Source organism: Pleurodeles waltl, chromosome 4_2 (assembly GCF_031143425.1).
Source record: "Pleurodeles waltl isolate 20211129_DDA chromosome 4_2, aPleWal1.hap1.20221129, whole genome shotgun sequence".
NCBI lineage: Eukaryota > Metazoa > Chordata > Amphibia > Caudata > Salamandridae > Pleurodeles > Pleurodeles waltl.
The window spans coordinates 283,497,625-283,523,667 of NC_090443.1; the positions used below are offsets into that span (position 1 = coordinate 283,497,625).

Here is a 26,043-nt window from a genome sequence, read left to right on the forward strand (position 1 = left end):
GCAGTAGAGCTAGAGCCATTTCAGTTCTCTAAATCTGGTGTTGTCTTCATTCTCCCATTTTCCCTCTTTCAATAACAGCGCACAATAGGAGAACATAAATACACTGAATGCAGGCTTCTTACCTTGTTCATGCTGCTGGGTTGTGGGCCTCTGAGTCCTACCTGGCCCATCTGGGGAGAGCCTTGCTGTAGTGTCTCAGCCAGAAGGTTTCCAGTGTTACTCATGCCAGAGCTTGGGTAAGGCATGTTGGGCCGTCCTCTGCCAGTACTGAGGGAACCATTCATAACCTGCCCCTGCATCATGCCCTGTCCATTTCCAGCACCCATCATACCAGGGCTCAAGCCCATCCCAGCTTGGCTGCCCGGGCTGTTCACGCCAGACATCATGCCCGTGGCCTGCACAGCATTCATGCTTTGACCTCCTTGAACTGGCCCACCACCCATGCCCAAGCCAGGAGAGGTCAGGCCCGCCTGCGACATGGGACTCTTCACCATGCTGTTGAGCAAGCCCATACTAGGACTGCTTTGCTGAGGAGGCCCACCCATGGCTGGGCCTATGCCCATGTTGATGTTGGTGGAGCTTCCAGCTCTGAGCAGTTCCGACAGCTGCTTGTGCTTGGAGGCTGCATCCTGCACCATGCCCAGGCTGGTGTGCAACTGGCTCAGGTCTCCACCGTTGGTTAGGCCTAGCTCGTTGGAATTGATGAGTTCATCAGGCAGGTCGTGCTCCAGGTCAAAGAGGGAACCAAAATCTGCAAAGAAGAAAAAGAGACTTACTCTTCCAAGATATTCAAGTTTACACATTCAACAGAACGGCCTTCAGGATGGTCAAAGCACAAGACAGAGGAGTGTAGAAGGATACATTGCATATGGTGGAATAGTCAAGAGACATGGAATACGGCCATGGGAAGACCAGGAAGGGACAGCAGTGGCTGAGTTTCAAATACTTCCTATTCGCCGAATGGCAAAGCCGGGCACTGTTCAGTCTGTTGGAACCACAAAATGGATAGTAGATCGGGCCATCAACCTGCAGTTACCCATTAATGCTTCACCATAATAGAGAGGAATGCTCTAAAAGAGTGGACGGAGAAACCTGTGGTGGAAGGAGACAGGTGGAACACATTCCAAAATACAAAGATAGCTAACCAGAGTCCAATAAGAACTCGGACCTTTTGAGACCATACGGAAGGGTCTACTCTTTCATGACTGCCAAAGGCAATCCAGCTAATGGAATGGACTCCTCCAAACAGTTCAGGTGCCAACAGCACTCAAAAGGAGCAGCATGCTGTAGGCTGGTTTCCTATTGAAAAAGCAACTGACAAATGTTTAAATCCAAAAAAGATACACCCCTCCCAAAATGTGTCCATGTACATTTTAATCCTGTTTAGCATACCAGGAATGTTCTCTCTGACCCCCTTTTCCCCCTGGAATACTCTTGCATCCCTGTACTCTCCATCCAATATTTGTTTCTTTGGAATCGACGTATCTTTCCCTCCGATACTCCACAAAAGCAGTATCCTCATTCCTGTGCGTGCAACACTCAAATTCTTTCCTGTGCACCCACTGCAAGTATCAAAACCAACGTTTCTCCCTCCCTGTCCATTCCTTCAATCACATTTGCTCCTCCTCGAATCTTACCTCTGGCCTTGAAAATACCCTGGGGACCCTCTCTCCTACTGGTCTTATCTTTCAGGACAATCACTGCACACACTCCATTTTCCATGAAATATTAGAACTTTCATCAAGGAATGTTGTTCCATCTAGATGCACTTTCTTGTACCTCTACAATTCCCAGAATTCTTGTCACTTCTCCTACCATTCCTGGCATGCTGTTCTGTCAGTCCACCCTGCAAATTACCCTTCTTCGCTTCCCAAAGCTTCTCACTAAACAGGTCTCCCCTTCATCCCACAATGTCCCTTAGAGGCCAACACCTCCTCCCACTGGACTCCCTTTCACCAATACTACCAGATGGCAATTCTTCCTATTCATTGAGATCACAACAAGTTCTGCCCCTGTTGAAGCCTGCCTTCAACCCCCAATGACTTCCTCAACTGCAGCCAATCTACAGGTCAATCTGACTAATTTCCTTGAAAGATGCATAGACGGTCAACGTTCGCTCTCTCTCTCTCTCTTACATTACACATACCAAAGTTTCATCCTTGGTGCAATACCAAGATTGCAACCCTGCATGCAAAGGACAATGCCATCAGAAAGCCGGGCAGTATTAAGAGACTGACCTTTCCGGGGGAGGAGTAGTACTTGAATGACCTGTAATTCTGCCCCCTTGTACAGGATAGGCCGCAACCTTTCTAAAGGGAGAGGGGGGGGGGGACAATGCCAAATTTACCCAAGTCAATTCTTGAGCGCTAGATGACTGGATGTCTTTATACTCAAACAAAATCTCATGAAAGTATAGTTCATACTCATTTCACCATCTTTATTTTTGAATGGCATTTCTTCTTGGTCTAATCGGTATTACTATATGCACTCTCTCTCTTGGTATACATCTAGGTTTTGCTTTGAATTCTGATCGCTGCTTTAAATAGCCCATTGACTTCTGGTCTCTGCACCACTCTCCTTGCCTGGCTCCTTGAGACCGGGACTCTTCTCCTAGCCCATGAGCCCCAAGTTTGATCCTGCTGTATGCCCGCTACCCACCTATTGCAGTGGTAATTTAAGGTCTCCCCTGTCCTGGGGTCATTTAATTTTTGTTTCATTTTGGCTTTTATTTACTTTAGCATCTCAATGTAATTTATGTAGTTTAAGTCCACAACAGTTGCACTGCTGTTTTCCCCTGCTGTTTTCTGCTCTTTCCATTCCACACCTTTTTTGCCCGACTCCCACCCACCACACAGTCCCTCCCGCCTCCAGGACTAATTATGGAGGCCCCTGCACAGCCTCGCAGCCGGTGCACGCAGCAGGCGCACCAAAGGCAAGCCTGTCTGTGCCCACCAGTGCCTGGACCACAACAGTACCGTGACTCCGTGGCCTTCCCTCCATCCACTGCTACACTGTCAAGGACCTCCCTTGATGCCCCAACAACAACTGCTTCATGGCCTCCCCGCGGTCAACCAAAAGACCCTTCACCTACCACCTCTGCCGTTTCTCATGCCGCAGAGGACCTCTCCAGTGCATCCTGCTCAATGCCTGCTCCCTCTGCAAATACTCCATAGAAGTCTGGGACACCATCACCACCCTCTCCCCTGACGTGGCTTTCATCACCAAAATGTGGCTCAGCCCCACCGCGAACCCATTCATCGCTACCGCCACACCCATCGGCTACAAGATGATACACAGAGATTGTGCAAACAGACAGAGTGGAGGTACCACCATAATCTTCACGGAAACTATCTGAGTCACCATCACCAACGATGACCTCACATCCTTCATGGAGCACCTCAATTTCCAACTTCAGAGAGACACCAAGACCATGATAAGAGGTACTCTCGTCTACAGACCACCAGGACCCCAACCAGCCTTTCGCCATATCATCTCCAACCTCACCGACCCCCCGCCCCATCCAGTTTGAAGATCTCAACTTCCACAACAACACCAACACTGCTTCCCTCCTAGAGAACCTCAACACCATTGGCCACACCCAACTAGTCACGCACAAAGCCAGACACACACACACACACACACACACACACACACAACACCATCTTCACATCCAGTGACAGATTCAAATTTTCCCAGACCACAGAGCTCTCCTAGACCAACCACACCATTGTCCACTTTACCTTCTAAGGCAGTATCAACATACATCCACTAAGCTCCACAGGACCATCCACCGCAGCTGGGAAAAAATTACCAAGACACAATGGACCCAATCCCTCAGCACTTCACAACCCGAAACCTCAGCGGATCACAAACAGGCCATCAGATCTTAGCCATCTGGATCACAAATTGCGCTGCCGAAGTTGCACAGCCGAAACCAGCCAAAACAAACAAAGCCTCGAAAATAGCCAGCTGGTACACCCCAGAGCTCAGAACCATCAAGTGCAGCTGCTACCAACTCAAGAGGCGATGGCAAGCCCACAAGGACCCCTCTAACAGAGCCGCCTACAAAGCAGTACTCAGCAACTACCACCAGCACATGGGAGCTAAGAGAGCAGCCATCACCGACAATACCAACACTGCGGCCAACCACACGAGGGAACTATTCAAGATGGTCAATGAATCTGCCAACCACCCTGTCACAGAGAACTCCACCCACCCCTCCCAAGAACTCTGCAACTCCTCCTCAAGACTACTTCAACAGCAAGATAACTACAATCAAACAAATTTCGAGCCTCAACCCTCCACCCCAGTCTGGAAAACTTCAAGCAAACGGCAGCCGAACAATCACCACCTGGTCTCCACTCACTGTGCAGACCACCTCTACCATCACGTCGTCCATCCACTCTGGGGAACCAACCGGCCCCTGCCCACATCATCTCTTCAACCTCGGAGCCAAACCTACTGGAACGGAACTCATCAACATCCTTAACACAGACTAATGGAAACACACAGAGGTCAGACACCCTCTAAAAAAGTGCTCGGCCGACCCCAGTGACCTTATAAACTGCCAACCGATCTCCCTGCTCCCCTTCCCAGCCAAAGAACTCGAAAAAGCCATCAACCAACATCTCAACGAATACGTGAAACTCACCCAATTTCTTGACACCTCACAATCTGGATTCAGTGCCAACCACAGCACACCGCTCTGGTCGTACCAGACAACATCAGATCTCTCCTTGACTGCAGAGAAACTGTGGCCCTGATCCTCCTCGACCACTCCCCTGCGTTTGACAGAACCTACCACGACACCCCCATCAACAGACTCCGCACTGTCAGCACACACCAGAAAGCCGTCAAATAGATCACCTCTTTTCTCTCAGGATGCACAGAGTATCCAATTGCCTCCCTTCTCCTCTACATCCTTGTACATCACCTGCAGAGTACCCCAAGGACCCTCCCTTAGCGCCACCCAGGTCAACTTTTACATGTCTCTCCACCCCACATCGCAGACGTCATCAGATCCCACAGTCTCAACATAATCTCCAATATCGACAACACTCAACACACCCTCTCACTCACTGAGGACCCAACCAACGCCGAAACCAACTTCTTCAGCTCCATGACAGATGTAACCAAATGTATGAGAGGCAGCTGTCTCAAGCTTAACTCAGACAAAACAGAAGTACTGATTTTTGGAAAGAACACCTCTGTTATGGGACCACAGCTGGGGGCCAGCAGAACTCAGACCTATGCCCACACCAACAGACCACATGTGAAATCTCGGCATCATCTGACAGCCAACTGACAATGAAACAACAAATCAACACGGTCGCTTCCTCACGCTTTCACACCCTCTGCATGCTTTGCCGAATCTTCAGATGAATCCCTATCAATACCAGAAAGACAGTCACACAAGGCATCACCAGCCACCTAGACTACTGCAAAACTCTCTATGCCGGAATCTCCACTCAATTCCTCAAAAGACCCCAGACCATACAGAACACCACAGCCACACTCATCCTGTACCTCGCCACACGAACCCACATCACACCCCCACCCGCCCCAACCTCAGAGACCACCACTGGCTCTCTATCCAGAAGAGATGTCAGTTCAAGATCCTCATGCACGACTACAAAGCACTACACAACCAAGGGCCATCTTACATCGACTGAACATATACCTGCCCGTAAGACACCTGGCCTCAGCCTCTCTCAACCTCGCACCCCACCCCACCCATCACAGCCACACCAGGGGCCGCCACTCCTTCTACAGTGCCACAATGACCTGAAACTCCCTACCCCTCCACCTCCAAACAGTGCCCACCCTGACAGAGTTCAGGGAAAAGCTCAAGACTGGCTTTTCAACTGGGACACTGAACCTGAGCACTCAGACACCCCTATGGGTGACCGTGAGCTCTCTACAAACACCAACTGATTGGATCAGAAACATAACATTTATCAATCAAAGTTTAGATGTAGCAAAAGGCATACTTGACATGTAGCCACAATACACTCTTGCCCCCAATGTTTAATTTCTTATTTGCTGTTCATTATACACAGAACATGGTTGGTATCACTCTCATACCGATTCACTTCTTGCTGCTTGTTAGACTCACAGGCATCTGAGGCTTTATATTATCCCTCTTCCACTGATGCATATTCTGCTTCTCAAAGCTGGATCACTTAAACTTCACTACTGTACTTGAAGCACTATTTAGTTGTTTCCTTTGTTACTTCAGAGCACTGCTAATTCAAAGTATTAAGGAACTGGAGACGAGGGCTGTCAGAGCATTTCATCAGATAGGCGTCAACCATTTCCTATGTGCTTTGATTTTAAACCTTTTTCCACAGAGGGACCAAGGAGTTAATTCACCTTGTTTCCACGTTATCTGCTTTCTACAAAATCACAAAAAACACCTTTCACAACATGCACATAGGTTTAATCTGGACTATCCTCTTTGTTGTATTTTTGTCAGCATAACTCACGCCCTTGCCATGCACTGCTTATGACCTCACATATTACATCTCCCATGACATATTCCATGACATCACCGATAACGTCACTGATGATATCTGAATGACACCACTGAAGACAACACTGAAGACAACACACTGCATTGCAGAGGCAAGAGTTATACTTACTTCACTTAACTGTAACTGGCAATTTTCTGTTCTTCATCTTAAAATGTTACATTTGAATTGTTCACCCAATCGTAGCACCTTAACCAGTGAATATGTATGTACATAAAAACACATCCACTCACACACAAAACATATGGTGGTTTGAAGCTATACCATCAAAGAAAGAAAATATAAAACAAATGATATAAATAGAATTGTGTAACTATAGAAAGGCCAGGGCTTAAACAGGAAGAGGTTTTTCTTTCACTGATAACTTTAGCACTGTTTGAAAAATCTGCACAACCCTCTATAAAATTTATTTCATTCTCTTTGGCTCTTTCATGGGGAGTTTTGTTGTGATTTGCTAAGCGGGGGTCTAGAAAAAAAAGTTGGTTGTTCGAAAACATCAATTGCACATTTTAATTCACAGAGAAAACTTTGATCTTCGATACAGGCAAAAAAAGGTGAAAGGAGTAGCACGAATTTGATCAAAAAGCTAGACCTTTACTCAGGAAGGTGTGCATTTTTGTGATTTGGTTTAAATATGTTAAGCAATTTAATAAATTAGCATTTAGAGCAGGGCTAACAATCAGAACAAGTTAGATATATCTGAACAGGTGGCCAGTGGGACTCCCATAGTTCCCAAAAAATTAAAAGGGGAAAAAACACAAACAAACGGGCCTTCTGAGTGGCCAAAGGAGCATTTAGTCTGGTCAGTCATTTCGGTAACGCAATACCAAGCGATCAGATTAGCTGGGCTCAACTCTGAAGAAAATGTTTTGGACACATTAGGACTCGAGAAATCTGTCCTGAAGTAATTGAAAAAAAAAAGAAAAAAAAAAAAAAACAGAAACGTCCCATATTGGGAGCACGGTGGGCACAGCTTGAACTTGAAAGCCATTTGGGGCAGGAGGGTTAACCCTTTGCTGCTCTGACGCTGTTAAGAACAGAGCCAGGCCAAACTCCCTTTCTGCAAACTAAGACAGTGCACAGAGTAGGACTGGAAAGCCATGGCGGTGACATGAAGAGGTCTGGCCAGAGGCCAGGCAGCCAACCCCCAGGGCCCATATCTAGTGTTGGAGGATGTGCCTAGATGGACAATGTCATTTAATATGAGATATGGTGTGAAGACATAACCAGTGATTTTGGGGGGGGGGGGGGAGGGGGTGGTAGTGGGCGCAAGTTATAGTTAGCTCAGTAAATTATAACTTGTAAATGTCAGAGTTTTTTGAGAGTTTTAAACACTTTTTCCTCATTTCAATGCTCAACTATAGCCTTCCTTTTACCTTTGTTTGTTAAACTATACACACACACGGAAAGCAGCCATAAAATGTTTTTAAAAAATTAAACAAAAAAGAAAGGAGGAACTACTAATGCTGCCAAGCTATAGTGAATAGCCACCACTGCCATTGACTGTCTTAACTTTCATCACCACACTTTAAGATAGTGGCATGATGCCTGGATGGCCATCCCGTAACCAAAACTGCATCTCGCTCAAGAGGAAACTGCAGAGAACCTGGTCTGGCCACAGCTATCCAATCTCCCGGCACATGATACAGAACAATGTCACAGTTTAGTTCTAGATTGCTGCACAGGACAGACAGAAAAACGTCAGTTTGGTCCTAGATTGCTGCACAGAATAAAGATCACCCGTAAACATTTTTATATATCTTACTGGATCAGCTCAGGATTCTGTACCTCCATCACAAGGAACGTTAATCTAAAGACTTTTGCAGGAGTAAAAACTGCACATGAACATTTTTAGCTGCAGGTTAGCCCAAAATAGACTGAGAACCAAGAAGAGATTAGCGTTGTTAAATTAAAACAATATTTAAGCAAAAATGCATGCATTTGACCAGACAGCCCCCAAACATGACTGGCAAAAGATCAATTTTACCCTATCAAAAAAATAACTTACTCTTCGTCTTATCTCGCCATGTCAAGAAAGAGAAAAATCATGGATGAACTTGAAGCACCATCTGAATTAATCTTCAATTTCCCCCAGAATCTTAAGCAAGAAACTCAAAAGATCCAGAAAAAACAGAACTAGCATCACCAAATATTAAGTACCTCTTTCTAAAGCACTGAACTGAAATATACCACCAACTCCATGTACAGAAAGGCATGAGAAGTAATTATAATTGCTATATGTATTTTTTTTTTATTAAATCACATTTCTATTGGCACACTGGTTAGACACAGGCTAGATACACTACATGATATGCCTTTCTCAAGGTTCCACTCATGAGGCTTTTCTCTCGTCCCATTTGTCAACTGCCAAATTCTTTGAACCAGTACCAACAAATTACTTGACATGAGAAAGACTTTTCACCGCGGGAGTGAAAAAACCTTTGGCAAGAAGATTTAAGTTTGATGTATTCATGCTCAAGTTTGTTCCACTCAAGAACAACCTCTCAGCAAACGAATTTTGTCTCTAGCAAAACTTCCCAAGCTTAAAGGGAAACGGCACAGGGTCAACTACAAGAACAATAGACTTGTACGACCATGCAAATGACAATCAATTGTTCACGGGGTGGTGCCTATAATAGTTCCACATGCTGCAACCACACATTTTATGGGTTTTTAAAGAGAGCAGTTGGGGCTATTGACAAAGAAATTCAACATGCTGAAGGTAGACTGTCACTCTCTTCACCCCCACTAACTCTCAAAAGCCCGGATCCAACTGTAACCGAGGCTGTCAATACTAAGCAGGATGTTTATATGTAACCTACTGCAGTCGAGCAGGGCTCGAGTGATGATACAATCTCAGGGACAATAATCACTACCTTTCCAATGGTTATACCAACAGAGGAATTGAGCACATCCTTGCGAAGTGGTACTAAAATTAGAGGCCAGGCGGGAGGAAGGGGTTCCTGTGGTCAAAGTGCAAGAGGCCTTGTACACAAAACCTTGAAATATAGTCTGTCCTACAGCCAGGTACGGACAACTGTTGGGCAGCTCACTACACCTCAATTAAAAACCATTGGTAAAAACATTAAGACATTCCTGGAGGAAAGGTCTGCTTCTATTTTCTCTGGTCTCGAATCAATAGAGGCCAAGCTGAATTGCTATTTTTTTTCTTCTTCAGACCAACAGTATTAGCCGGTGCAAACTTGACAACGCATAAAATCCAACCTGGCAGGCTCAAAATATTGGGGGCAGTCCTAACGTACAATCCCTTTGCACCCCCTAGCCTCCCTGGAAGATCTGGATTGATGCCACCATAATCTCCAAATTGATGCAGGGATAGGGGGACCATGAAGAAGCACAGAAGAGGAACAGCATCAGGGAACTCAGATGGAAAGGGACGAGAGCCCCCGGACCGCCAAAGATACTGCTTTTGATACAAGTAAGAGCTGTAGGGTGGGGAGGCAATCTCCACCTGGAGCACTGAAGAGTAAAAAAAAAAAAAGAAGTCATCCAGCCCTTTTTGCATGCAGACTCTGGGAAACTTATTTTAAAAAAAATAATAATAATAAAAACTTTCTCCGGACTTGACTGGCTTGAAGTCTAAGCTTAGTAGCAAGAGTTGGGGAAAACTCAATGATGGCTTTGATGTATGCCTTTTTTCAGGAATCAAGGGACACTAGTACAGGTTGTCCAGCAGAGGGTGTCGTTATATGGAATAATGTTAATTTGAACTGTATTATTAACCCGTTCTGTGCCGCAGACGTAATGGTCTGTGTGCTTCCCCCCAAAGTCAGGGCTGAAAGGGGAAGCCCTTCCCCTTCCACCCCGACCCCCCCACACCCCCATAATGACGTCAGCGCGCGATCGCGCGCTGACTTCATTATGGGGTTCTCGCCGCACAGGAAGCCATTTGCTTCCTGTGCGGCGAGCGGAGAAGAGGTGAGTTCCTCTTCCCGGTGGGTGGGGGGTTTGGGCCAAAGAGGCACCGGGGGAAAGGAAAGGCTTTTCCTTTCCCCCCGGTGTGTCTCTGAGCATTCCTGCTGCCCGATCGCATTGAGATCGGGCAGCAGGAATGCCCACTAGACACCAGGGATTTATTTTTTTTGTATTGTTTTAGTGTTTTGGACTTGCGGGGAGCGGCCCCTTGGGCAAGGGTCGCTCCCCTCTAGGGGGCAATTATTGACGGCCATTTCTGCCCCCCTTGGGGGCAGATTGGCCTACTTTTTAGGCAGATCTGCCCCCAAGGGGGGCAGAAAACACTAGATCAGCAGGGATTTTTATTTATTTGTGTATTTATGTGGGGGGGGGCCTTGGGCAAGGGCCCCCCCCCCAAGGGGGCATAGAACTGTTGGCCACTTAAGCACCAGGGATTGTGTGTGTAGTGGATGGGGGAACGGCCCCTTGGGCAAGGGTCGCCCCCCACTTTGGGGGCACATGTACCGAGGCCATTTCTGCACCCCTTGGAGACAGATCAGCCTATTATTTTTAGGCTGATCTGCCCCAAGGGGGCAGAAACCACTAGAACGCCAGGGATTTTTATGTGTTTATTATTGTGGGGGGCATTGACCTGTTGGCCATTTCTGCCCCCCCCCCCCGGGGGCAGAAGGGCCTATTTTTTTAGGCCCACCTGCCCCCAAGGGGGGGCAGAAGCCACTTAGACACCAGGGATAGTGTGTGTTAGTGGATTAGGGGGGGGGGGGGGGGGGGGGAGGGGGCTTGGGCAAGGGTCGCCCCCCACTTTGGGGGCACATGTACCCAGGCCATTTCTGCACCCCTTGGAGACAGATCAGCCTATTATTTTTAGGCTGATCTGCCCCAAGGGGGCAGAAACCACTAGAACGCCAGGGATTTTTTTTTATGTGTTTATTATTGTGGGGGGCATTGACCTGTTGGCCATTTCTGCCCCCCCCCCCGGGGGGCAGATGGGCCTATTTGTTTAGGCTCACCTGCCCCCAAGGGGGGCAGAAGCCACTTAGACACCAGGGATAGTGTGTGTGTGTGTTAGTGGATGGGGAGGGGGGGCCTTGGGCAAGGGTCGCCCCCCACTTTGGGGGCACATGTACCGAGGCCATTTCTGCACCCCTTGGAGACAGATCAGCCTATTATTTTTAGGCTGATCTGCCCCCAAGGGGGGCAGAAACCACTAGAATGCCAGGGATTTTTTACATTTGTTTATTTTTTGGGGGGGGGGTGTCCCCTTGGTCACGGGGCGCCCCCCCAAGGGGGGCATTGACCGGTTGGCCATTTCTGGCCCCCCTGGGGGCAGATGGGCCTATTTTCTTTAGGCCCACCTGCCTACAAGGGGGGGGGGGGGCAGAAGCCACTTAGACACCAGGGATAGTGTGTGTGTGTGTGTTAGTGGATAGGGGGGGGGGGGCTTGGGCAAGGGTCGCTATTATTTTTAGGCTGATGGGGGCAGAAGCCACTTAGGCTCCAGGGATAGTGTTGTGTGTGTTTTTTTTTGTTTGAGGGCTGTCCCCTTTGGCAAGGGTCGCTCTCCATGGGGACACACTACTAAAGGTATTTTCTGGCCTCCTTGGGGCAGACAGGCCTATTTTTTTAGTAGGCCCATCTGCCCCTATGGCAGAATCCACTTAGGCACCAATTTCTAAATATTTGATGGTGGGGTGTTTGTCAACTGATGAAGTATTTGCATTTGTGATAAAAAATGTTTTCCTCCTTTTTGTTCTAGTTCAAAGCTTTTGCTTTATTTGCTGTGGCTCCTTGCGGTTTTGGCGGTGGTTGACCTGCAGTTTGCACAGTTGCATGTTTTAGGTAAGTAAAAACAATTTACTCCAAAGGAGTATTGTTGCCATGCATGAATTACATGTTTGTAGGGGGTGTACTAAATGCAGGATTGTGTGTGAAATTGTCCTTAGGTTTGTGCACAATGATATTTGTTTTGTCTTATTTCTAATTTGCCTTTCTTTCTTTTTAGTGGGATATCATTGGTGATTGCTGTGTCTGTGCAGAGTAGTTGCTGGTGAATCAAGCTTTTTCAGGCAAGTGAGCGGTATAGTTTTTGAGTTTATAACTCTTACTAACAAAGCTACACTTTGTTACTTGTCTTACACAGTGCTGGTTGTTGGTGGTGAATTTGTCCAGTTAATTTTAGCAGGAGAGATCATGGCTAGCCGCAGGATGACCGCTCAGCAGGTGGTTGGTATGCTTTTTGAGTCACAGTCTGATCATGATTATGAGACGGACTCTGCATCTGAGGCAGAGGAGGAAGTCAGAGATTCTGGCAGTGATGTTTCTGTTGGAGGGGAATCTTCTGATGATGAAGCCACACTCAGTGCAGATGAAGGGCCTGTTTTAGAGGAGGACACTGATGTGCCAATAGTGCAGCAACCTGGGGCTGAAAGGTTTCCCGTTATAAGACCTGATGTCTGGGTTGCCCCAAACATGGAGCAGCCAGAGTTGCCTGCCTTTACTGGTCTCCCGGGGTGTAACGCCAATACAGAGAAATTTTTGCCTATCACTTTCTTTGAGTTATTCATGGATATGTTATGTTTTTGGAAGAGATTGTTGAGCAGACTAATTTGTATGCGGAGCAGCATTTGAGGGACAACGCTGCTAGACTTAGGCCACACTCTAGAGCTGCCCAGTTGATTCCCACAAATTTGGAGGAGATAAAAAAGTTTTGGGGTTTGACTTTTTTGATGGGGTTGATAAGGAAGCCGTCACTGGCTTCTTATTGGTCTACTAGTCCCTTGATGGCAACAGCTATATTTCCTGCGACCATGACTCGTAATCGGTATTTGCTTCTTCTTAGGATGCTGCATTTTGTTGACAATGCATTAGTCTTGCCACAAGATCACCAAGATTCTGACCGTCTTTTTAAGATTAGGCCTGTCCATGATCATTTTGTAGATCGGTTTTCGGAGGTCTATGTTCCAGGCAAAGAGATAAGTGTGGACGAGTCTTTGGTCCTCTTCAAGGGTCGTTTGGTTTTTAGGCAGTACATTCCTAGCAAAAGGGCACGATATGGAATTAAATTGTATATGCTGTCTGAAAGTAGGACAGGATATGTGTATAGTTTCCGTGTGTACACTGGTAGGGATTCCAATATTGACCCCCCCTGGTTGTCCTCCCACTTTTGGAGTTACTGAGAAAATTGTGTGGGATCTTGGTAGACGACTGTTCAACAAAGGTCACCATTTGTATGTAGATAACTTCTACACTGGTGTGCAGTTGTTCAAGGAATTGTTTAGAGTGGACACAGTTGCTTGTGGCACAATCCGTTCTAACCGGAAAGGCTATCCAAGGGAGCTTGTCTGTAAAAAACTTGAGGGGACAGTGCTGTGCCTTGCGGAACGAGGAGCTGCTAGCTTTGAAATTTTCAGACAAGAGGGATGTCTACATGCTAAGTACCATTCATGATGAGAGTACTTCTCCGTGACTGTTTGTGGCCAGGTTGCTGAAGTGCGCAAACCTGTGTGCATTTTAGATTATAATAAGCACATATGAGGTGTAGATAGAGTTGACCAGAGGTTGGAATCTTATACTGCTATTCGTAAGTCTTACGTTTGGTAGTAGTAGTACAAAGACTTTATTCGACTTTCAACAAGTCATAAAAGTAACAATAATTTACATTTTAATATACAATATACAATAAATAAACACAATAAATAGGCTAAAATCTTAATGGTTTACAATAATAAAGGTCTAAAATAGTTCAGGTTATATTGCTACCCCCATGTGCTTTCTTGTGCTTAGTACGGAGCATAAAAAATTGGCCAAGGTTCCACACATCTCTATGGATGATAGAACCTGGAGGCTTGCGTACGCAGTACGACACTGAGGGAGGTTGATTATCCTTAAGAGAGGGGCTACTAGGCGCTTTCTTTGCTTGGCATACAGTTTGCAAAATAGAACCACATGGATTGTGGTTTGTAGTGACTTTGCGTCACAGGGGCAGGCCTTCAAGGTGGTGCTCCAATCATTCATGGTTGGGAAGGTTACTAGTCGATGGAATGTATCCAGCCTCAGTCTGGTGAGCACAAAACGATGGCGGGGGGTTATCACGTTCATCAGGTAAGGCTGCATAGCCTCCGTTGACAGGATTATTTGATTATGAATGACAGTGGGCTTTTTTGATTCAGCCTCCCATCGTAGGTCTTCTAAATATTTTAATGCCAAAGCGCTCAGGTCCTTCCTAGAGATTGTTTCCAGAAGAGCTGGATTTGTGTAAAAAGCTTTATTGCCCATGTTTAAAAAAAAAGTCATAATGTATTTTAGCCAAGGCACCCTTGTTGCGTATGTAGATTCCATACAGTCGGTCAAGATGGCCTTATTTAGTTCAGTATGTTCCGAGGTCCAGACTTTGTGCCATAACAGTAAGGGTTGAATCTTTATCAAATCGGTAATAAAAGGGGATCCCAGTTCTGAGTGAATTATGTAAGATGATGTACCTTCTGGGACCATCAGTAAATATCTTAAAAAGTCGTTTTCAACCGTCTGTACTAGGTTACAATCAGTATGTCCCCAGATGCCGGACCCGTACGTGACTGCTGGGATGCACTTTGCTTTGTAAATTTTTATCATGTTTGGCAGAGTAATCCCCCCTATTCTTTTAGAAAAAAACCTTATGGCCATCGTTGTTTTTATAAGCTGGGCTTTTTTTGACTTCCTACAATTGGCCCAAGAGCCCTGATTGTCAAACATTATGCCCAGATAGGAAAAGGAACGCGCAGTTTCTACTCTCCCCTCCGCAGTTGTAATGTTATAGGATTTTCCGCGTTTCCCACCACAATTCATAATGAATGTTTTTGAGTGATTGACAGTGAGACCCAGTTGTGACATGAATGTGATACAAGTAGTTAATAATTTTTGTAGGGCTAGCGGGGTCCTGGCCATTAGAACTGCATCGTCTGCATAGAGTAGAACCGGGACAGCGCGATTGCCTATTTGGGGTAGATCGTTGCAGTTAGTAGCCAATACGTTTTCTAGGTTGTTTATATACATCGAGAATAGGAATGGGGCGAGAACACAGCCCTGGCGCACACCTCTAAATATGCCAAAAGGGCGAGTACTCTCCCCCTTTAGGCCATACCTCACTCTTGCACTGCACCCTGAATACATGTCTCGTATAAACTGGATTATAGCTGGTTCTACCCCCATGCTGGTTAAAATGTCCCATAACTTGTCGTGTAGTACACAGTCAAATGCTGATGATAGGTCAATAAAAGCCAGGTACAGATTACCTTCTTTGATCCATATATATTTTCCTATAATGATGCTTAGATTCAGGCTTTGTTCCACTGTCCCAATGCCTTTCCGAAATCAATATTGGACAGGGGATAAGACTCTTTTTTCTTCTGCCCATGTTTGCAATCTATTCAAGATAATTCTCCCTGCTAGTTTAGCTGTTGAATCCAGCAGCGAGATGGGTCTATAACAGGCTGGGTTGAGACGGTCACCTTTTTTATATATAGGAATTATATTAGAATCTCGCCAAGATGGTAGGGGACCTTGGGTGCAAATGTCCCTTAGTGACTGCGTTAGTACAGGGCCCCATAGGTGGATGTTGGCCTTGTATATATCTATCGGGACGCCATCGGGGCCCGGAGCTTTTCCTGATTTGCTTAGAGATATGGCTTCCTCTACCTCCTCAAGGCTAAATTGTGGGGTTATTAACGGGCGTGTGCCTTCCTGCAGGGCTTGATCATGTGCGGACAGTGTAGGGTTCTCTACGCTGACTCGCGCATATATTTTGGAGAAGTGTGCTATCCAATCTTCTTCGGATATCGCTATTTCCATTCTGGGGGGGGTCTCTATCCCCAAGCATAGGTGCATTAATGGTTTTCCAAAAAAGAATATTATCTTTTGTGCGGCTAGCTGTATGAAGAGTCTCCCACAAGGTTCTTTTTAGGGACATTTTCCTTCCCTTCATTGCTGCTTTGTATTCTTGTCTACACTTACGTATCTCGGATGAAGGTATAAGAAGTTAGCACTTCACCTCTTCCACTTAGCAACCTTCTATGCTTTTATTGTGTTTAAGGATAGGTCTCCAGAGTCAAAGATGACATTTGTGAAATTTCAGGAGTCAGTGATAGAGAGCCCTATTGTGGTGGAACAGGCCAGAGTTCCTAGAGAAGCAGTGGTGGAGGATGTGGCTAGATTGAAAGATCGCCACTTTGCTGAGCACATTCCTCCCACACCCAAAAAAAAGACTTTCCAGGTAAGAAATGTAGAGTGTGTTTTCGAAGAGGTATCCGGAGGGAGACTCGAATGTACTGCCCAGATTGTCCTTCAAAGCCTGGTGTGTGTGTGGGTGGTTGTTTTAAGAATTACCACACCCAGAAGAATTTCTGGGAACAACCATGAGTGTAAACTCATGTCTGTTTTGTATTTTCATGTGTTCAGTTTCATGGTTAGCATTTCTGTCATGTACTTAGTTAGAGCTTTTGTGTTTGTAGTTTTGTAATTCTTTCTACTTAGTTAGGGGTTCCTCTGTTTATAAAAAAAAAAAAATGATGCCATTGTGTGTGGAGTGGGGCTTGGCTGAGAGTGTACATATTGACTTGCTGTTGGCTACTGCAACACACTGCCAGCCAAACACCAGTCCACACACTCCCATCAGCTGGTGTGATTGTTGTATCAGGCATGTGGGCGTATGTAAGTGATGGGCCCTTGAGTGGCGCGGTCTGTCGATGTGAGTGTTGTAATGTGCTGGGCCCGTGGCTGGCGGTGTGAATGGTCTTGTGTGTGTCATGTATGAAAGTTGTGTGAATGGACTGTAAAGCTCACGAGCTGTGAGTCATTGGTTCAGTGTTTTGCCTTTCAGTTATTAACAGTGCATTTCATTTTTGTGAAAGCTCTTGTTAGTTAAATTTTATCCACTGAACCATCACTCACCCTCGTGCCAAATCCAACCAGTATGTGTGGTAAAAATTACAAAACCTGCTCCGCTGTAATCAGGCGTCGCAGCACACCTGTGACACGCTAGGTGCCTCAGGTGGGACCCCGATGATGAAGCATGCCACCAACTTGGTTGGTGAATGAGGGGTCTTTTTCACATAACCTAAGTGCGTTTCTTTTCAAAATTTTAGTGTTTGGCACATCACGGACATATGTGGACACATCAAAACGATAGATTACAAAACTACCTGTGTTTGGGGGGGTGGGGGGGCACCTATGTTTTTGGTCCTGTTTGCGGCCTTCATCTAGGGAAACCTACCAAACCCAGACATTTTTTAAAACTAGACACCCCAAGGAGTCCAGGGAGGTGTGGCTTGCGTGGATCCCCCAACATTTTCTTACCCAGACTCCTCTGTAAACCTCAAAATTTGCTTAAAAAAGCATATTTTCCTGACTTTTCTTCGTAGGATCACCACTCCAGCACAAAATTCCTACTCCCCAGTGTTCCCCTCAGTCTCCCAAGTAAAATGACACCTCACTTATGTGGGTCCCCAAAGCAGAGTCAGTCTAAAGATGTATAAAAGAATATGTCCTTATAAACTTGCTGGGCTATCCTCTCTATCTCTACAAGTTTTGGGCCTTATTCTGTTGCAGGCACCTGGCCCACCCACACAAGTGAGGTATCATTTTTATCTGGAGACTTGGGGGAACGCTGGGTGGAAGGAAATGTGTGGCTCCTCTCAGATTCCAGAACTTTCTGCCACAGAAATGTGAGGAACATGTGTTTTTTTAGCCAAAATTTGAGGTTTGCAAAGGATTCTGGGTAACAGAACCTGGTCAGAGCCCCGCAAGTCACCCCATCTTGGATTCCCCTAGGTCTCTAGTTTTCAAATATGCACAGGTTTGGTAGGTTTCCCTAGGTGCCGGCTCAGCTAGAGGCCAAAATCTACAGGTAGGCACTGTTTTCAATGAAAAAATGTGATGTGTCCACGTTGTGGTTTGGGGCGTGTCCTGTCGCGGCCGCTAGGCCTACCCACACAAGTGAGGTATCATTTTTATCGGGAGACTTGGGGGAACGCTGGGTGGAAGGAAATTTGTGGCTCCTCCCAGATTCCAGAACTTTCTGCCACAGAAATGTGAGGAACATGTGTTTTTTTTAGCCAAATTTTGAGGTTTGCAAAGGATTCTGGGTAACAGAACCTGGTCCGAGCCACACGTCACCCCATCTTGGATTCCCCTAGGTCTCTAGTTTTCAGAAATGCACAGGTTTGGTAGGTTTCCCTAGGTGCCGGCTGAGCTAGAGGCCAAAATCTACAGGTAGGCACTTTGCTAAAAACAGCTCTGTTTTCTGTGATGTGTCCACGTTGTGTTTTGGGGCATATCCTGTTGCGGGCGCTAGGCCTACCCACACAAGTGAGGTATCATTTTTATCGGGAGACTTGGGGGAACACAGAATAGCAAAACAAGTGTTATTGCCCCTTGTCTTTCTCTACATTTTTCCCTTCCAAATGTAAGACAGTGTGTAAAAAAGACGTCTATTTGAGAAATGCCCTGTAATTCACATGCTAGTATGGGCACCCCAGAATTCAGAGATGTGCAAATAACCACTGCTTCTCAACACCTTATCTTGTGCCCATTTTGGAAATACAAAGGTTTTCTTGATAGCTATTTTTCACTCTTTATATTTCAGCAAATGAATTGCTGTATACCCGGCATAGAATGAAAACCCACTGCAGGGTGCAGGTCATTTATTGGCTCTGGGTACCTAGAGTTACAGAGTAAAACGTAGAGAAAAATTGATTTTTTTCACCTCAATTTCAATTTTTTTTTTTTTTTTTTTCAGTTGTTATTTTCTGTAGGAAACCCTTGTAGGATCTACACAAATTACCCCTTACTGAATTCAGAATTTTATCTACTTTTCAGAAATGTTGCGGTTTCAGGGATCCAGCGTTGGTTTCATGCCCATTTCTGTCACTGACTGGAAGGAGGCTGAAAGCACAAAAAAATCGTAAAAATGGGGTATGTCCCAGTAAAATGCCAAAATTGTGTTGAAAAACTGGGTTTTCTGATTCAAGTCTGCCTGTTCCTGAAAGCTGGGAAGCTGGTGATTTTAGCACTGCAAACCCTTTGTTGATGCCCTTTTCAGGGAAAAAAACCACAAGCCTTCTTCTGCAGCCCCTTTTCCCAATTTTTTTGAAAAAAACGAAATTTTCACTGTATTTTGGCTAATTTCTTGCCCTCCTTCTGGGGAACCCACAAAGTCTGGGTACCTCTAGAATCCCTAGGATGTTGGGGAAAAAAAGACGCAAATTTGGCGTGGGTAGCTTATGTGAACAAAAAGTTATGAGGGCCTAAGCGCAAACTGCTCCAAATAGCCAAAAAAAAGGCTCTGCACAGGAGGGGGAAAAGGCCTGGCAGCGAAGGGGTTAAAGGAGTGGACGCTGGCTCTAGAGACCTACTGACCATTAAACTAACAACTACTGGAAGTTTGCCCTATTTGTCAATGTTTATAATAGATGTTCTAAGCAGCATCAGAAAACTCCTACAGTAGCAGCCTTCAATGACCTTTCAAACAGGGCAAAGGGTCATGATTTTTCACTACTGGTAGGAGACCTAAACACCAAATTCAAAACACTGAGATGCTGGCTATTGTCACAGAGGAGGAGGAAGGCAATGTGTGGGGGAATCCCTGGGCTGGGCCATGCAAGTCCATCTAAAAATACAGAAGTTGCTCTTCAGTTCGCCTCATTAACAATTAACAACGATTTTCGTGCTTGCAATGGGCGTTCAATCTCAGATAAGCACTTAAAACACGCGTTTAAGAGGTCCAATTGCAGCTCGAGGAGCGACTATATTGTACTGGATTTACTGTCTTGGCTTCATATGAGTGACATGAAGATAATCGAAAAGTACAATAGTGACCACAAAGCTTTGGCCTTAGACCTTTATCACATATTTATTGCCACCCAAGTCAATCTAGGCAATGATTTAATTTATCCAGTAGCTACTACTAACAACAAAAGGAAGATCAAATGGCCCAAGATAGTGGGGAAGCAAGATAATATCGCCAAAAAATATGCATTGGTATCGCAAGCACTTGTAGATTTAAACAAGCACGAGAGCGATGTACAGGGTACCTTTAATGTCTTTCCCAAGTTACTCCCAAAAAGTTAAACCTCTCTTTTACAAGCAAGTAAAGGGCAAAACTAACCACATCAATAAACATCTATGGGTTAACAAATATTGTAAGATAGCAAGGGAAGATCTGATCGGGGCATTGAAATTAGGATGCAAGAGTAGAGTGGCTATCAAAAGGAAGCAATATACTGAAGTCCAAGCTGAAGCCAAAGGGGATTGGGGAAATCCCAATGGAGAGAATTGTCCATTGCAGCCAAAAACAAGCATTTGCAATGTAATGGGTCTCACATTTCCTTGAGTTAAAGCTATTAGCGTTGTAAACTCCTAACCGGACTTTTCTTGCCACAAACTGAAAATGAAAAGTAAAACAGTTTCATATGAACAAGCCAACGGCCACTATGATCACAAAGGAGACACACAAAAGGAAACAGAAGTTCGCTTCCAGTGAAACATATCGGCAAAAGTGCAATTATCCATGTAACCGGCAGAAGTGTAAAAATCCTTGCAAAAAGGTCGATGTCGTGCAAAGCGATCGACTACTGCCCAGTGAGATCACGCTGTCTACAAAATAAAAATAAAAAAGTAGTCCAGAAAGCTTACGTAGTTGGCCGGTGCGCTCGAGGGTGGTTAAATACTGGAAAAGGCATGACGTATGCAAGCCTTCCACTAACTAAATCAAGCGAATTTTAAGAGGCAAGCCCATGAACCAACCAAACTGATGGGCATGACATGGGCGTGGTTAAAAGCCCACAGAGAGATTACACCAGGGACAGAGCGCTTTGCGCTCGACCCTAAAAAGGACATTAAGTTGTTCTGTCAGTTTGTGGCCAAGGGCACTAGGAGACAGATTTAAGAATAAGACTTTCATACTCAACCCCAGCTATGGGTAAATCATTTTAGCACTCTCTATGCCGGCCAGAGTTTAAAAAGTCACTGGGGACAGACAACATACCAGGTGTTGACATATACAGGGAGCATTGGGAAGCTGGCTTTACTGATCTTAGTCTAGAGGAAACTAAGTTAGCTCTTTCAACATTATAGAGGGGTAAGGCACCCAGTTTAAATAAAATCCCGAATGACCTGTACCTCTCGGAATCAGAAGTATGGAGTGTCATCCTTAATCACTATTTTAAAAGGAGAACAGATCCCTAATTCTTTGCTAGGGTCAGAGGAGGTCCCATTATAAAACAAGCATTTGCAATTGAATGGGTCTCGCGTTTGCATGAGTTAGAGCTGTTAGCATTGTAAACTCCTAAACTCCTAACCAGACTTTTCTCGCCACATAAATTGAAAATGACAAGTAAAACAGTTCCACATAACTAACCAGACTTTTCTTGCAAAAAAACTAAAAAGTAAAAGTTTCACATAAGCAAGCAGACGGCCGCCATCAGCAGAAAGCAGACACACAAAAGGAAGCAGAAGTTCGCTCGCAGTGAAACCTATCGGCAAAAGTGCAATTATCCATGTAGCCTGCAAAAGTGCAAATATCCATGTAACAGGGTTGATGTCATGGAAAGCGCTCAACTACTGCCCAGCGAGATCATGTTGCGAAATAAAGAGAAAAAGTAGTCCAGAAACCATACGGAAACCATCAAGCCTAGTATGTTTTCAGTAGTTGGTCGGTGCACTCGAGAAGAGGTAAACACCCAAACAGGCATGACGTATGCATGCCTTTCACTAATGAAATCAAGCAAATTTTAAAAAGCAAGCCCACCAACCGACCAAACTGATGGGAGTTACACGGGCGTGGTTACAAGCCCATAGAGAGATTACAACACGGACAGAGCGCTTTGCGCGCGACCCTTAAAAAAGGGGGGGGGGGGGGGGGGGGAGTGATCCAGTAAACTACAGGACTATTAGTCTAATTTAGTAGACAACTCCTGGGAAGATTACTGGACTAGGTTAAAGAGCATGAGATCCTCTCGCCCCTTCAGGCTGGGTTTAGAGAAAACACTGGTATCGTTGATCAGTTATTCAGGTTCCTAACAATCCTATGGAAGTATGTGGTGATCAAAAAGGAACACATATGTGATAATTGTAGACTTACGGGCCCGTCTTTGATATTGTTCCCAGATGGAAATTGTGGGCAATGTGGGAGCAGCAAGATGTTCTGATCTCCTCCAAATGATCATCAGGCTCCACTAGGGGCATAATGCCCAGATAAGATGGGGTCGAAATGGGGAGCTTACTGAACACGTTCAGGTAGATAGGAAAGGGTGTGTCCTGGCCCCAACACTGTTCACATTATACATTAATGGACTGAGTCCTCGGAGACTGGTGGTTCAGTTTAGCGTGGACTCCAAATTTACCAACTGACAGCATGTTAGTTCTGCCATGTGCAGAAAACTAAATAAATGTACATACAGTCCAGCTGCCACTGCTATATTTACTGAGCAATGGGGTCTAGTGCAGTGCACTATGGCACAGAGATATGGGGTTCACAAAACCTTGGAGTACCAGAGAAAACAGAGAATGTTTTCATGAGATCAATCTTGGGCCTACCCTGCAATGCTCCCTTAATCCCGATACGTTTGGATCTGGGCTTGCAAAATATTGTTTATGTGGCAGGAATCATTGAATAAATTTATGACACTCGACCACAAAGGCAATATTCCCTGTCAGAAATGTGTTAAAACATGGTTAATTACTCTGGGTATGGGTGAACAGTGGACAAAACCTCAAAAGTATTACGAAAGATACCTTGGTTACTCTCAAGAAGAGGTGTTCTGTTCAGTCAGAAACTGAATTAACGATTAAGATGCCTTTAAATCTTAGTCAGAGGTCATATATATATGAATCCCATAAATATGTCCCGAAATACTGAGGATCAAAAAAAGTGGCGGTCCGACCATGGTTTCGGGAATAGCCATTAATTAAATCAAACAAATTCTTGTAGCCACAAGAAAGGTCAGGACACTTCCAGTGGATATAAAAGTTTTACTGTCATACAGATCTGTATGACAGTAAAACTTTTATATCCACTGGAAGTGTTCTGACCTTTCTTGTGGCTACAAGAATATGTTTGATATACACACACACACACACACACACACACACATATATATACACACACACACACACACACACAGATTAACTCACAACTCACATTTGCCAATCACACTCTATTAGGAAGCAGAGAGCAGAAGATGTAACTAAATTCATTTGTTTATAGTTAAGAAGCATACTGATCCGCATCTGGGCACTGGAGCCCAAAACTGCTCCCACACCATAAGAGAGCAACACTGGCTTCTAATGGAGGCTGAGATACCGTTCATTGAAATGTTAATTCAGAAACAATAAAATCTCACCACTGATTCAAAGGTTTTGGTCTAGCAATACTGTTAAAGCAGTATGTAGTCGTCTAATATACTTAAATTATTTGACAGCATAGTGTTTGAAATAAGGATGATTTTTTACAGCTGGCGTATACTCAGAATAGTGACAGTATGTCAGAAACCAATTAGCTAACAAGTGCTGTCAATGCTCCTTTCGCTAGTGAAGTTCTGTTGTAGATTTCCACAACAGGAATTGACTGGACAAAGTAGTATAAAATGATTCCACCTTGTTAGACGTGCAGACTTGTTTCAGAAAGGACCATATCGCATTGAACAAGGCAATGGCACCAGGACTGATGAAGGCAGTGAGGGTTGTTGTGGTGGGGGGGAGGGGGGCGCGGGGGATAGCCTTTGGGACACGTCATGGGTGACATCCTAGCTAGTATTGTGCATTTTTAAAAGCTTTTAAAACCCAGGGCACAACTGTGGGGGGAAGTGATTTCTACAGGCGCCATGTGGACTTAGGGCACATATTTGCCTAGCAACATTTCATTACCTGGATGACCGTAAGGGCACAGTCATACAGAGGATATGATAAAAGGATATACTGTAATGCTGAAACGTGACGGTTGCATACTGATGTCCTGCGTTTAAGGTTTTTTTCATCTATTTTGATTACTCTCTGGTAAGTACCACTTTAAGCACACCACACCTGGGCACAATTAGCATTCCAGTATTCTCTTACCGCCATGGTGATCTTTGTTAGATCATTTTGCCATGAGGCGGCAAAGATTAGAGGATGCTCTGGTTACATATATGGCAGAAATTGTACTATTCATCAATCAGAAAAAAAGTCAGACATGTTCCTTTGTCAAGCACTCATTGAAACACTTGTGGTTAATAAACAGTTGCTAATCGGAGGTGATTGCTCTGTTTAAATAACCTGAAATATGGGTAGAGCAGCCGGCAACCAGTTTATGAAAGTAAGATGACATCAATTCCAGGCTTAATAAATGGCATCTCGTACTTTAATTCTCTTTTGCGGTTGTAGGGCCTCTTGCCCAATAAATATGGCTTATGGTTGCAAGATTAAACTGTTCATGTTCTATGGATGTGTGGCCTCAACAGAAAGGACAGACTGGCCCAGCCCAAAACCAAACACTTCAAAGGAAGTCACTTGTCAAGCATTAAAATTGGGAGTCAAGCTTGACATACATCCCACCATTCCTCCATTAGTCTGCCACTTCATTAGAAGACCAGAGTATGTTACTACCACCCCTCCGTACAGTCTACAGCCATTTCCCAACATACAACAGAAACGCCTGGAAAATGTGACTATCAACGCCTCAATGCCAGCCCATTGGATGTATCCTTTTAGACTACAGTACTGCCACATAAGCAGCAATGACCCCCTCAGCAGCAACCCAGTCCAGTCCCATCCAGGATAGATCTTATAAACACATGATACTGGATGACACAATTTTTTATGTTACCTCTAAGAAGCCCGAAAAACTTAAAGAACTAAATGATAATTAGTATTGCTCAGGAAAATAACTCCGAGCAGCCTCTCAGTTTTAGTCATACTTCTAAATAAACATACAGGCTAAGAAAGAACACATTTCAGACAGTCTTTTGCACTCTACCACTGGATAACCAGCCAGACCAAAAAATAAAAACGGTTCCAAATAAGTGACAAATATTCGACCAATGAGGGAGCCCTCTGCACCAGATTTTGGGTGCACAAAAAAAACAGAACAAGTAAACAATGCAGATCAGGTACAGCACACAAACAAAGGAAATATCTCCCAAACGTTCGCAAATATGTAAATAAATTCATTCATCCTCTACCAAACCAAAGATTAGTGCCAGCACACCAGAGGTTTGATATTAGAACACAACTTGAGCTCAACATATAACCACAGGACTCGAAAAATCAAAAAAAATTGTTACTAGACCTGCAGGTTGAGTAACTTAAATAATCTACTCGACCTAACTGTAACGCACTTGGTCTCAAATCGTGTGATCCTAGGCAAATCTTTTACAGTCGCCTTTTTCGTAATTCTCGCATGATTGCACATTCAAATATGTGAGCTCAGCATTTCTGCAGTACAAAAAACCTCTTGTTTGATGAGGTACACTAAAGTTTGCTGCATCCATCACAAGAATCTAGCCCACATAACCTAGGACTTTTTAGTTTACGAATTTACTAGTTTACTAACAACATTGCTAGCAGGGCA

The 26,043-nt window shown here is 44.9% G+C and overlaps 1 protein-coding gene across 7 annotated transcripts in view; it reads right to left on the reverse strand.

The window, feature by feature from the left end:
• The window catches only part of EP300 (E1A binding protein p300), a 498,766-nt gene that overhangs the window by 457,461 nt on the left and 15,262 nt on the right, over positions 1 to 26,043 (reverse strand). For all 7 annotated transcript variants that reach the window (XM_069231138.1, XM_069231137.1, XM_069231136.1 and 4 more), the window contains exon 2: positions 123 to 751. In XM_069231138.1, the coding sequence (XP_069087239.1) occupies positions 123 to 751 (629 nt within the window). The remainder of the gene's footprint in view (positions 1 to 122; positions 752 to 26,043) is intronic.